The 13,511-nt window shown below is 43.8% G+C and overlaps 1 protein-coding gene across 2 annotated transcripts in view; it reads right to left on the bottom strand.

The window, feature by feature from the left end:
• Positions 1–13,511, bottom strand: part of LOC126095240 (tRNA modification GTPase GTPBP3, mitochondrial) — a 153,268-nt gene that overhangs the window by 122,306 nt on the left and 17,451 nt on the right. For both annotated transcript variants that reach the window (XM_049909991.1, XM_049909992.1), the window contains exons 2-3: positions 6,562–6,735; positions 1,583–1,702 (exon numbers count right to left, since the gene is read on the bottom strand). In XM_049909991.1, coding sequence (XP_049765948.1) covers positions 1,583–1,702; positions 6,562–6,735 — 294 coding nt within the window. The remainder of the gene's footprint in view (positions 1–1,582; positions 1,703–6,561; positions 6,736–13,511) is intronic.

Genomic DNA, 13,511 nt, shown 5'->3' with positions numbered 1-13,511 from the left:
TGGTCCTCACTACTTGTTCTTAAGTTATACACTACCATATTTACTCGAATCTAAGCCACATCTGAAAAATGACACTCGAAATCAAGGGAAAAAAATCCCGAATCTAAGCTGCACCTGAAATTTGAGACTCGAAATTCATGGGGAGAGAAAAGTTTTAGACCACACCTTCAAATCGAAACAAAGTTGGTCCATTGTAATATGAGACACAATTTAGGTCAAATGAATGACGATACAGCTACAGTAGTTTGGTTCAAGTCGTAAGCTTAGCTGTTAAGCTTTACCAGGTAGCCATTGCTATGCGTCATGCGCTCCGTCCATATTTATATGGCTATCTTTCCTTTTTCACGTGCTTCGTCTGGTTTGAATTGATTGCTTATTTGTCTTTGATCAGATAAGTGCCGTTCTCTTTGTTATAGGTGTTTACGTCACTCTAAGCTGAAAATGCATTATTGTACTGTGTTATGCATTTTTTGTTGCATTCTGATGATGAGTGTTTATGACCTGTCGCCGCTCGAGGCATGGGTTGCTTTTGTGTGTGCTACTGCCGCTTACAATAAAAAAAGAGAGGAATTGTCTCATTAGTGAAACAGTGGCAAGAGACTGCTATTTGTTGTTACTTACACTGCTGCTTTCTTTGATAATGATAAATGAGAACCAAATAATAGAGTGTATATGTTATGAACGAGAGTTTAGCAAAAAATTTTCTCCATTTGAAAATCTTTGCAGACGCCTCTTTAGTACATTACATTCTGCATAGAAATTAGAGTCATCTTAGATTTAAAAATCTAGTCAGTTGCCGCACTTCATTTCTGACTGTATCACCATTCGGCATAAGAATAATACAAATATAAACATGACATATATGTATATTCTTTCGTGTTTGCTGTTGTCTCACTCTAGTTTCGTAGTTTATTAGGCAGACAGGATTTAAATGAGATAGCAGCAAACATGAAAGAATACATGGCAAAATGTTTACATTCGTATTATTCTTATGGTGAAGAGAATACTGCATGTGATTCACGATTCACTTGTCACGGGTAGGAAAAAATTCAGAACGTAGAGTTGGCCATATTGACAAACGTCCCAAACAGTCTTGCCAGTTGGATTTTCGTAGTACATTGAAAGGCTGCTACATTCGAAGATGAACAATACAGAATTTGTATTTACTTTGTTGGATAATGTATGAAAATGCAGTGGTCAAAACTTGGGACGGAGAAAAAAAGCTCGTCTTCCACCTTTTTTTAATTTATTTACTGACGCACAGGCTTTGGTGCCAGTATTTATCTTTGTACCTGCAAAGCATGCCTGTGTAGCGCTACATATATTCGACGGCAGAAATTAGTTGTGGCGGCGCCTACCAACATTTTTCAGAACTTCCGCTTACTTTGCTCTCGATTCTAAGCCGCAGGCGGTTTTTTGGATTACAAAAACCGGAAAAAAGTGTGGCTTACATTCGAGTAAATACGGTATTTAAAAGTTGTCATGGCATTCAAATAACATTTATAAACATAACTGTTACTAGTAAACAACTGATCCATAACAGTTATTTATAGGTAGTTATCAGTGACAAGAGTATTTTTACCTGCTTCTGCTGGACGAAAGCCAGGGATTTTAGAGAGTGCATTAAAAACAGCAGCAACTACAGCTGGTCCTCCATGTACTTGCAACTCACATGAGTCTTCACCTGTGAAGCTTCGTGGTCCTTCGAATAGAGAGATATATCAGATTAACAATGAGCTCAACTGAACATATTAAGACAACAATAATAAAGAGACACTGCAATGAATGTTAATGTCTGAAACAATGAGTGAGAGACAACACAAACCAGTAAAACTTAAAGAACAGAATCAGTATTTATCATTACACTGAGAGGTCAGCATTTTACTGTTGACAGTGATGTAAGACCACTACATAAGTGAGATTAGGATGGAAGCTATTGCGTGTAAGAGGTGATGCTGTCAAAGCATCTGTATACTGCGTACAGAAATTGGGTTCACAATAGGCAGACCTACCTGCTGCTGAGGTCAAGATACCCCAGTCTCTCAGACAGTACGTGCAATGCTTGTGCTGAGGGATTTCTGCCCCCGCATTTGACTACTTCTCAACAAATATTGTTAAATGTTACCTCTCAAACATATACCTACTGTTAGTTTATGCCTGTTACTATCACATGTGAGATAAAGTTGTCCACAGACAACTTCAGATAAAAATGTTGTTTGGGCTGCTCAGGGGCTTCATTAGAGACCCAAACAGTGCTTGGATACCATTGGATCAAGACATCTCCCAGTGCTTGCAAGCTGTCCTGTTGCACTTGCATTGGTGAGATTTCTCTCACTGCATTTAATGAGTTACTGCCCAGGATATGCACATGTTACCCATACCACGTGTCTTTACTGTCAATGTACATCTGGTACTTACATGTATGGGATTCTGAAGTCTACAGATAATTTTAATAGTAAATACTGTGTGATCTGCCTAGAGCATTTGTTGCAGCAGCTAAAGGCACTAGGTTACTAGTAAATGCTACAACATGAGTGGCCCAACAACTCAAGCAACTGCCCTATTGTTCACATTGTGAGAGAAGATAGCTGGGATACCAAAGCTGACTGAATGATATCAATTAACCACTAACTTACCAAACTACAATGGAAAGCCAGTCACACTCAGAGGTAGCTAAGTGGTTAACACATATCCATATGTAGTGATGTACCTCCACTCACGAAAAGCACAACTTCAGAGATCGTGCATCCATACAGTTCACACTCCCACTTATAGAGGCACCCTGGGTTGGCCCCCCTGTCATGCTCTGGTGAACTGCCAAGGTAATAGTATTATTTAAGCAATCACAAATGAGTGCTTGGCCAATTTTTTAACCAGTATTAATGTTGTCCAGTCAATGTTTTCAGTGTTACACACAACCTGTATCTTATGTGTTGCTCTATAAATTAATACATTCCATCAATCATGTTTGTTCTTGCTGTAGCAAACTTGGTGAGGAGTGAGGTGTACGTTTTCTCCACGTGTTACCAAGTGAGTGCTAAGGTAGGCAACAAACATCTTAATGGAAGAAGTGCTCTAACTTATCACTGCCCAAGCTTTCACAGAACAATGACAGATTCTCACCAATGGTCTCAGTCAGGTGGCCTCTGCGTGTTCAAGGCAGGTTACTCTCCCTTCAGTGTACCTGCTATCCTTTCTGGCATGTGATGAATCTGCTGAAGATTGGGGCTCCTACAGTTATGCCATCATTTCCAGGTTTTTTGTGTGGTCAGTGCAAACCTATGTCAGCTTTCTTTCTTTCCTGGCTTTTGCTGCGCATTTATCAGCTGTTGTGCCAACTTGCACCTTTGCAAGACCTGACCAGCTTATCATTTGATGAAATGCGAAAGCTACTCTGAACCTATTACTGTGATAGAACACAGCATTCTAAAAAGTGTAGAATTTTACCACTGTCAGAAACACCCATACCAGTCTTACAAAGATTGGGCTGCAGAATTACATGGGTTGAGCCATTGTACTCACCACAAATCCCATACTGATCACATGGTGTGCGATGATGTTATTCATCTGGCCCCAGATAGGGAATTATTAAAAAAAAAACACTTCAATCTGAGAATCAAATGCTTATGGAAGTGCTTAATGTAGCACAGTCCTTTGAAGTGTCATGGGCTGTGGGCGATCAGATTGCTTCGTGGAGAGAGATATTGGAAGTTGCTCAGTTGACTCATGTTAGGAACACTGCACCTGTTCAGGTTGATGGGGAAGCCATCACAACAAAACAACCTTTGACTCAGCATCACATGGGGCAGCATCGGTTATGGGCACACCAGCAACAGGCTGTATCACAACAGTGGCTGCATGCCACTTCTTCTGTCTTGCCTGTACTACTTTGTCCAACATGAGCGTGCTGCGTGCCCTAAGTTTGGGTTGTTTGCAACAAGTGTCAAGAGAAAGGCCACACTGCATCACTGTGTAACATCTCTTCAAACATGGTGGACACAGTAGCACCGATGGACACAAACTCTATAATGACTGTCTCCTGGAACAAATTGTTTATTGATTTGGCTGTGTTTCATAAGCTGCTAAAAATGCAAGAGGACACAGCAGCTGCAGTGACTTAGTTAATGCACAAATGTACATGGACTTGGATTCCCCTCCTCTCCCATGGGTTTCATGGAAGTTGGTTAGCTACAATAAACAGCAGGTTCCAATCCTAGGTCGATTCTCCACTCCTGTCCCTTACAAATCTGTTGTTTGCTTTCACACCTTCCTTGTTGTGGATCATTCCCATACCGCAGACCTGTTCAGGTTAGATACGTTCAATGCTTTCGGTTTCTCCATTTTTGATGAGGTAAATTTTGTACCATATCAAGTTCCATATCAGCAACTGGATTCCCTCTGCCCTGAGTTTTAATCTCTGTTTTCCCCTGGGCTCAGTTGTGCTACTGGTTTTCAGGCCCACATTACAATAAAAGGATCAGTGCCTCGGATCTCTTGCGTAATTATTTCTCCCTCCAGCACTGCCTTTTTGTGTTTCATAGTGTTATTTTTCTGTGCTCTTCCTACATCAGTAATGGATCATTGTAGTGTCTGCCTATTCCAAGTTTCCCTATGAGGTGCATTGTCCATTCACGTCTGCAGCAGCTGCTATTTCGGCCCAGTCTACAATTTTTGCAATTATATCTTTTTGTCAGGCTGGTGGTGTTCACCATCTCACAGCTTCCCTGTTTCATCATCAATCTAATGCTGAGGACGACCACATGGTTTGGCTGTTTAAAACTCAAGATGTGGAAGTACATACCCAGCAGGTCCCCTAAAGCTGCTTTAGACCTTTTTTTGAGTTTGTATCATTTCACTCTGGTGGGGAACAAGGGCCTGGTGGACATGCCACATGGATGCCAACCACAAACCCTCCCCCACCTACTGCATCCGATGCCATGCCTGTTGGCGTCGCTGGCTCCTTGTCGGTTCCATCCAGGTGCAACTGTCTGGGCTTGCATTTCCAACCACCGAACTGGGTTCCTGCCATCACTGAGCATCGTCCACACTCCTAACAGGCAGACATCCCATCACTTTGACCAGCTGCAGATGTGCACGGTGGGGTCTGCTCTGAGGGCCCACCACCTCCCCTGCCTCCGCCAATGTCTGTTCCTGTGTCATAGATGGTCCAGTTTGTGCCACAGCAGGGATCATTGCCTGACAGATGACTCTCTAGAGCTCTTGCCTCTGCCCCCACTCCTTGACCGCCATCACCTTTGGAGCCCCCGCTGCACCTGACACTGCCGCCGCTTCCGTTGTTGGTCCTGTGCGGCCATCGTCTTCGACGCCCCCACCGACACCTCTGGTGCTGACTGCTGACCTCAATAAAGACATTGTTATGTAGATACCATCCCCAGTCCTGCCCTATGGCCTCTCATGAGGGAGGGGGGATGGAGTGCCAGATCAACCCTCATCACTTTCAGCCCTATCGCCGGTGCCTACCCACCACATGCTGCAACAGCCGCCATCATCGGATGATGAAACAAATGTCAGTGCCGTCATTGGTGTTTTCCATGACCTTTAATCTCAGTACCTTGTGGGATAATTGTTTTTTTTCATGATGCTGGAGCTTTTTGGGTACCAATGCTTTTTTTCTTACCTGTACATTATCTGTACCATGTATTTTTCTGTCCCTAGTGTTTTTATGTATGTCTGTGTTTTTCCCACCCCCTAGAAGGCATGAGTGATGTATCTTGACTCATGACATGCATGATTTCAGAGACTGCTTATCCATACAGTTCACAGGTCTGCTAATAGAAACCACCAGGGCCAGCCCCTAGGTATATTCTAGTGCGCCAAGGAAAGAGTATTATTTAAGTGATTGCAAATGAGTACTCGGCCTATTCTTTAACCTGTATTACTGTTGTAAGTTTTTGGAAGATATTAGGTCTTCTGACAAGCACACAGTTGGCACCAGTGTTCCACATACAGCAGCTATAAGGTCTACAGGTTTTTGATGTCCACATTAGTGTTCATTTGCTAGAAATAATTCTGTCAATTTCTCAATATTTTGGATGATAATCAGTTTTTGGAAAAACAATGATTAATCATACAATGCAGTGCCCTTACAAGCATGTTTGATGTGTCTTCTTAATATATACACCTTTTTATGTGTATAAACTTTAGTTTTTATTTATTTTAGTAAAGCGATGCAGTCACATATGCAGAATATTTTCTTTTTGTCTACTGTTCCATTTTTTATCCAAATTTTTCACAAAAGTCCCTTTTTTTCACGTGGAAAATCTGGCCACCCTATTATATACCCAATGTAGAAGTCTCCTTAAATGTCACAGGTAAGCAATGTGGTCAGAAGTATGTGCAACAATCAGTGCAATGCATTGCAGGATGGAATGTTTGCATAGAGTATATTAATGCATATAGTGGTGTACTGACCAATGGAGGATTGTTAGTTTAATGGACAATATCTTCTACTCCCAGAGACACATCTCGTATGGATTCACAATGATACAGCAGGAAAATTTGCAACTTTTATAAATGATGAAAAGTAAATTCTTTGATTACCTGGAAACCATATGACAAGACCTCTGTCGAGCATTTCCTTTGTCACTGGATCCCAAATTTTTCGGAGTGTTGCAAGACGAGGTTTTGGATCGGATAGACCAGCCATTTTGTGGCAAACTTCTTTTGCCTTGGGTCCTGACACACGCACTACAGCTACTCCACATTTCCCATGACCTGAGAAAAGAACAGTTTCAGTTGTAAAGATATAATAATGAGGATTAATAACAAAGAAAGCTGTGCTTCTATCTAATTGGCAGTTCAGCATTATAGCTAGACACACACAATGCTGGTAACTCAGTGTTAACTAAAGGCCTGTAGTATAAAAAGGTGACTGGCAAGTTTTTATAGTGTTGTAATGCATTTGCTATTGAATTAAAAGCTATTAAGAACTTTACAAGCACATGCTTAAAGATATCTGCATTATCAGTTTAAGGAGCAGAGCAAACTGCACTATGAAGGAAAGGATATGGTGAACCTACAGACATTGTGCAGTGTGTAAAACCAGAAGTGAAACAGTGCAAAAATTTGGTTACTGCCTTGCTTTGATCACCTTGCCTTGGTCACATGACCTCAGTGAGCAAACACTGTTTTATATTTTGGAACATTACACAGCCTGTCTTATGCAAATACAGTAGGTTTCTTTGTTGAAACAGATTGTTACATTAGATGAAGAGATACCAAAATACAACAATGTTAACTATATTTATTTGAGACTGTCTTCAGAACTGTCAAACAGAAAAAAAATTGTGATTTCTGTAAAAGGAAATTATTTTACTAATACATAAGAAAGTTCTATTTTTTAATTTAATTTAATTTTTTTGTGGGGGGTTGGGGATGGTAACTGGGCACATGTAACGGGGAACTTGCAGTGAATCAATCACTACATGTGTGTGAAAGTTATTGCAGCAGTACACAATTTTCCTGTTTAGGATCCAAGGCTATGATTTAATACTGTGATACAGTGAAAATGGTGTGCTGAACATAGTAAATCCACATAATTAGTTGGATATAAAAATAAGTGAACCAAATACATATGTGGAACAACATGACTGAGACACTCAAATAGTATACACCAGGAGGAGGAATGAGGAAAGTTTAGAAGAACGTAGGACACATGGAAATTTTTATGAAGATTATTGGAGACTACCAACAGAGAAAGAAGTCAAGAATGCTGTTATGTAAAAGGGGTATATGATATCAAAGGTTAATATCTAGATCTGAAAGATAATTATTAATATCAAAATTCACAACACTGTTGAAAAACTAAGAAAAACACAGAAAAATGCATACAGAGTGGAAAATATTCACAATTTGCTACAAACACAAAATGAATATTAAAACTGCATGTAAAAATTACACATATAATAACCTTCTGGATGTACTTACAAGTGAGTCTTCTCAAAAGTAATGGAGGACGGACGAGGGGGGGGAGGGGGGTTGGAGGGAGGTGGCAGATGACTGGAGAGTGCAGCAAGTGGATACCAAGGAACATTCTGAAAGGAAGCTCAAACATAGACAAAATATTTACAACAGGCATTAGAACAGGTCTGTGAATACAAAATCAAAATACTAGTACATATAAGTTTAATATAAGCATAACTGAGCATTCTTTGAGAGTCGTTAAATGCAATGGATGAATTAAAAGTACAAAGAACAAATTTACAGATCGTATAAGAATGAAGATAATATGAATTTATATTACTTTTAAGACAGAAAGGAATATAAACTATGAAGCCAAAAGAAGACAGTGCCAAGAAGAATTAGTTATTTCCATGTTCTATTGCTAATGTTTGCAAATGTCACACTAAGTTGTCATTTAAATTTTTTGTATTCAAAAATTAATACAGAGTAGCACGAGATGCTTAGTGTGGTGTCACTCCCAGACACCACACTTGCTAGGTGGTAGCCTTTAAAACGGCCACGGTACGTTACTATAAATCGGACTCGCGTGTCGCCACTATCAGTGATTGAAGACCAAGCGCCGCCACACGGCAGGTCTAGCCTAGAGAGACTCCCTAGCACTCGCCCCAGTTGTACAGCCGACTTTGCTAGTAATGGTTCACTGTCTACATATGCTCTCATTTGCCGAGACGTCAGTTTAGCATAGCCTTCAGCTACGTCATTTGCTACGACATAGCAAGGTGCCATATTCAGTTACTATGTCTTCTGAACCGATAATATTGTGACTTATGTACCATCAAGAGTGACGTTCATCATTAATGGATTAAAGTTAAGTATCACACTAGCTACGTCCGCTTTCTAAATTCTAATTCCTTTTCATGTTCCAGACCTCACGCCAGTATAGTCCTTCCCTCCTCACGCCAGCCTGCGTGAGCTAAATCGCGTGCATTTCGGTAACACGGTGTTGGCACTTCTGCCAACTACAACATCGGCAACGAGTGTAAAAATGGTGTTCTTATCTATCCTGCCCTGATTTCATTGTGTCATGGCTTCGCCACAATCTCCAGATGTACTGTCCGAATTTTATCGCTTACAGACTCAGCAGACGCAGGCATTACTGGATGCCATTGGACAGCTCGTCCAGGGTTAACATGCAATGCAAAATGATGCGGCAGCCGCCGCTCCCCCGTGAATGCAGCCACAACACACCGCTGCACTGACTTTCCGACCTTTTGATGCTGCACTGGAAAGCTGGACGGAGTGGTCACACCAATTTGGATTCCATCTCGCCGCCTACAGAATTCAAGGTAATGAGCGGCAGCCTTTTCTTTTGTCGTCCATCGGGGTGCAAGCCTACCGTGTGATAGTCAAATTGTTTCCCCGACGCGACGTAGCAGCTCTGTCCAACAAAGAAATTTTGTCTGCATTAGATGCATATTTCAAACAATCCGTCAATGTAGTTGTGAAACAGTATACCTTCTTTCATACAAAACGTACGGCAGGTCAGACTAATCGGGAGTGGGTTGCAACCTTGCAAGGCCTTACTGGGGATTGTGCTTTAGAGTGTCAATGTGGACTCCCATATTCAGATACTATGGTACGCTATGCAATTGCACAGAACGTTTCTGATGTTCGTATAAGGGAACAGATTTTGAAACTAGTCAATCCCTCCCTTCAACAAGTGATGGACATATTGGATCAGCAGGACACACATGACTTTGCTCAGGAATCATTTGAAACTTCGCCAGCCGTGTGTCAGGTTAACCGGCCCACCGGGCGAGCTGCACGGAGCAGTAAACAGCCCTTGCGCCTGGCCGCACCGCTGCCGCCAGGCTCTCAGCCACGTGTGCCGCGCCGGCAAGCAAATGCAGTGCTTAAATCATGCCCGCAGTGCGCTACTAAACATTTGCATGAGAATTGCCCGTCACGCCAAGCTATTTGCTTTTACTGTACTAAAAAAGGACATGTTCAGAGTGTTTGCCAGAAAAACCTCAGATCGGAAACTCAAAAGCATTCCAGGCTCTTTGCTTCGTGCCGGAATCGGCATCGAACCAAGGATACTCTGACTTTCGAAACTTCGCCCATGGACATTCACGTCATTCATTCCACTCCGCTCAGTGCCACTCTCTCTAACAGTGACTGTGTTCGTCCCACAAATAGTGTGCGTCGACATTGCCGGAACTCCCGTCAAGTTGCAAGTGATTTTGTACCAGTGTCAGTTCATGTTGCACGGGCAGTCGCTCTTGTCGTCAGGAGGACAATAAACTTTTTGTAGACTTGGACATTAATGGCAAAGTGATACCATTCCAGCTCGATACCGGAGCTGCAGTTTCACTGATCAATCAAGACACTTACGAACTGCTGGGCACATCTCTGTTGCGTGCCGCAAATGTTAAGTTAACTAGTTATTCAGGTCAAAAGATCCCTGTGTTAGGACAGTGCAGCCTTCTTGCAACATACAACATGCATTGCGTGATGAGGTTGCAAAAACATTACACGATTTGGAATCACAAGGTGTAATTGAACGTGTGCAGGCTTCTCTCTGGGCATCACCCTTAGTAAGTTTGCCAAAACCTTCGGGAAAATCGAGAATTTGTGCGGACTTCAAGGCAACAGTGAATCCACAACTAGTGATTGCAACGTTTCCTTTACCCCGCCCAGAAGATCTTTTTGACAAACTGTGCCCAGACATATATTTTTCGAAGTTGGACCTCGCAGATGCGTACTTGCAAATACCGGTGGGCGAAGAATCCCAGCACATTTTAGTGGTTAACACGCATCTTGGTTTGTATCGATTCAAACGACTGCCATTTGGGTGTGCAACCACCCCAGCATTGTTTCAGCAATATCTACAAACTGTTTGTGCGTTGGTCCCTACTGCAGCAAACTATCTGGACGATATTGTGATCTCCGGAAAGATGGAAGAAGAACATTTAGCCAATCTCAGAACATTATCTCACGTCTTGCGACAAAATGGTCTTCACTTATGGAAGGATAAATGTGTGTTTATTGCTCGTGACTCGCCATACCTGGGACATGTCCTCAATGCCCAAGGCATACATCCCAGTCCTACGCACCTCCGTGCCATCCAAGACTTGCCTTTGCCCCAGAATTTGAAGCAGCTATGGAGTGTGCTGGGAAAAATAAACTATTATCACCGATATGTGCCGCATGCCTCTTCCATTTCAGCTCCGCTTCATCGCTTACACCGTAAAGGTGTTCCGTTCGTCTGGATGACGGAATCCGAACGCGCCTTTCGCCGATTGAAATCGGCGTTGCTTTCCAATACTTGCCTTATGCCATTCGATCCCCAGAAACCCCTTTTGTTGATGGTGGATGCATTGGATTTCGAGATCGGTGCTGTGCTTGCGCACAAAGATGGCTCACACAATCACCCTAGTGCCTTTGTGTCCAAATTGCTCTCGTATGCGCAAAGAAATTATTCACAGATCGAGAAAGAAGCATTGGCTCTCGTACTGTGTTACAAAGTTTCATGACTTTACCACAATCACAGACCACAAACCGTTGACATCACTTTTTCATCCGAACAAGTCTGTACCTCCATGTACAGCACAGAAATTCATTCGCTGGTCTATTTTCCTCTTGCAGTACCGGTATGATATCTTGTATCGGTCCACTGCTAAGCACGGAAACGCCGATGCGTTGTCCCGTTTGCCTGTTGCTGAGGATAGGGCATTCGATTCCTCCAAACTTGCTTGCATGTTCATTGATTCGGAAACCGATGACGTGGTCGAATCTTTTCCGATTGATTATCGTTGTGTAGCTACAGCCACAACTACCGACCCTGTCGTTGCTATCATTCTGCGTTTTGTTGCTATGCAATGGCCCTTGTCAAAGTCACGGATTGGGGACCCGTTGGTTTGCCGCTTTTTTGCTCACAAGGAGAGACTTTTTGTTCAACGTGATGTTTTGCCGTTGCGTTCTGATAATGATCAGTCCAGGGTCGTGGTACCACGTTTGTTACAGTCCTCTGTCATAAAGCTTCTCCACCAAGGACATTGGGGTATAGTGAGAACGAACCAACTTGCTCGACAGCACTGTACTTGGTTCGGAATCGATGCCGCGATTACGCATATGTGCTCTTCTTGCATTGTGTGTGCCAAATGACAATCAGCACCACCATGGAAATTCTTCGCATGGCCAAAAGCCACATTCCCTTGGCAACGCTTACACATCGATTTTGCTGGTACATTCTGGAATGCTCGATGGTTGGTTGTGATAGATTCATTCAGTAATTTTCCTTTTGTTGTCTGGATGTCTTCCACATCATCTGCCACCATCCAAGCGTTATCTGCTATCTTTTGCATTGAAGGTCTTCCACAGACAATTGTTTCCAACAATGGTCCACAATTCATGTCCGCAGAATTTCAGTCTTTCTGCAAGGCCAATGGTATTCAACATCTGACGTCCGCACCATTTTTGCCACAGTCAAACGGTGCCGCTGAATGATTGGTCAGGACTTTCAAGTCACAGATGTTGAAGTTGAAAGAGTCGCGTTCTCGGGAGGACGTGTTATTGCTCTTTTTGTCCTAGTATTGCTCTCAGCCCCGAGATGGTCGCTCGCCGGCTGAGTTGCTCCACGGTTACCATCATCGAACCTCGATGTTCTTGCTACATCCACCGCATCCGGTTCCTGTGCAGCGGCAGAAACCTGTTTTTGCCCCAGGCGACGTTGTCTACTATCGTCACTATCGAGGTTCATGGTGTTGGCTCGAAGGGCGCATTCTTCGCTGCCTCGGACGCTCTATGTATCTGATTTTGGATGCCTCTGGTGAGGTGCGCCGGCATCTCAATCAGCTGCGCCTCTGTCGTCGCACAGGATCTGCTGCTCCCCGTCTGCTTCCAGTGACGGTGCTGTCCGGTCGTCGCCCCGGGGACCCATCTACTGGCTCACCTCAGCCCCAGGTGTTACCGACGCTGCCTTCCATTTTGCCCTATAGCGATGCACCGCCGCCACTGCCTGTTCTCCCACCAGCGACGCCCGCAGTGGACGTGTCGCTGCAGCCGTCGGGCGCCTCCCTGGGTCACGCGCCGCTGATCGCTCCCCGCGACCAGTTGTCCTCTGACATGGAACTCTCGCCCGCTCTGGACCATATGTCGTCTTCGCCCGTCGGGTGCCCGGCCCGATGGAGGTCGACCCTTCGGCCGCTCCTCTCTCTCTATGGGAGCATACCCCGCATGTTGGCGTGCACCCTGGAGTAGGTTTTCAGGCATTCCCTAGCTCCCCGCAGTCCGAATGGCAGGGTGCAGGTGGCACAGCCTCGCCTGTTGTTAGGCTCCCCACCTCGTCGCATACGTCAACATGGGGTCCTCCCCACGGCAGGCGGAGGCCTTATACCACCACCGTCCACTGATTTGTGGGGGAGGAATGTGGTGTCTCCGCCAGACACCACACTTGCTAGGTGGTAGCCGCGGTCCGTTAGTATACATCGGACTCGCGTGTCACCACTATCAGTGATTGCAGACCGAGCGCCGCCACATGCAGGTCTAGCCTAGAGAGACTCCCTAGCACTCACCCCAGTTGTACA

The sequence above is a fragment of the Schistocerca cancellata genome, chromosome 8 (genome assembly GCF_023864275.1).
Source record: "Schistocerca cancellata isolate TAMUIC-IGC-003103 chromosome 8, iqSchCanc2.1, whole genome shotgun sequence".
NCBI lineage: Eukaryota > Metazoa > Arthropoda > Insecta > Orthoptera > Acrididae > Schistocerca > Schistocerca cancellata.
The sequence above is the reverse complement of the archived record's forward strand: the minus strand, read 5'-3'. Positions and strand labels throughout refer to the sequence as shown.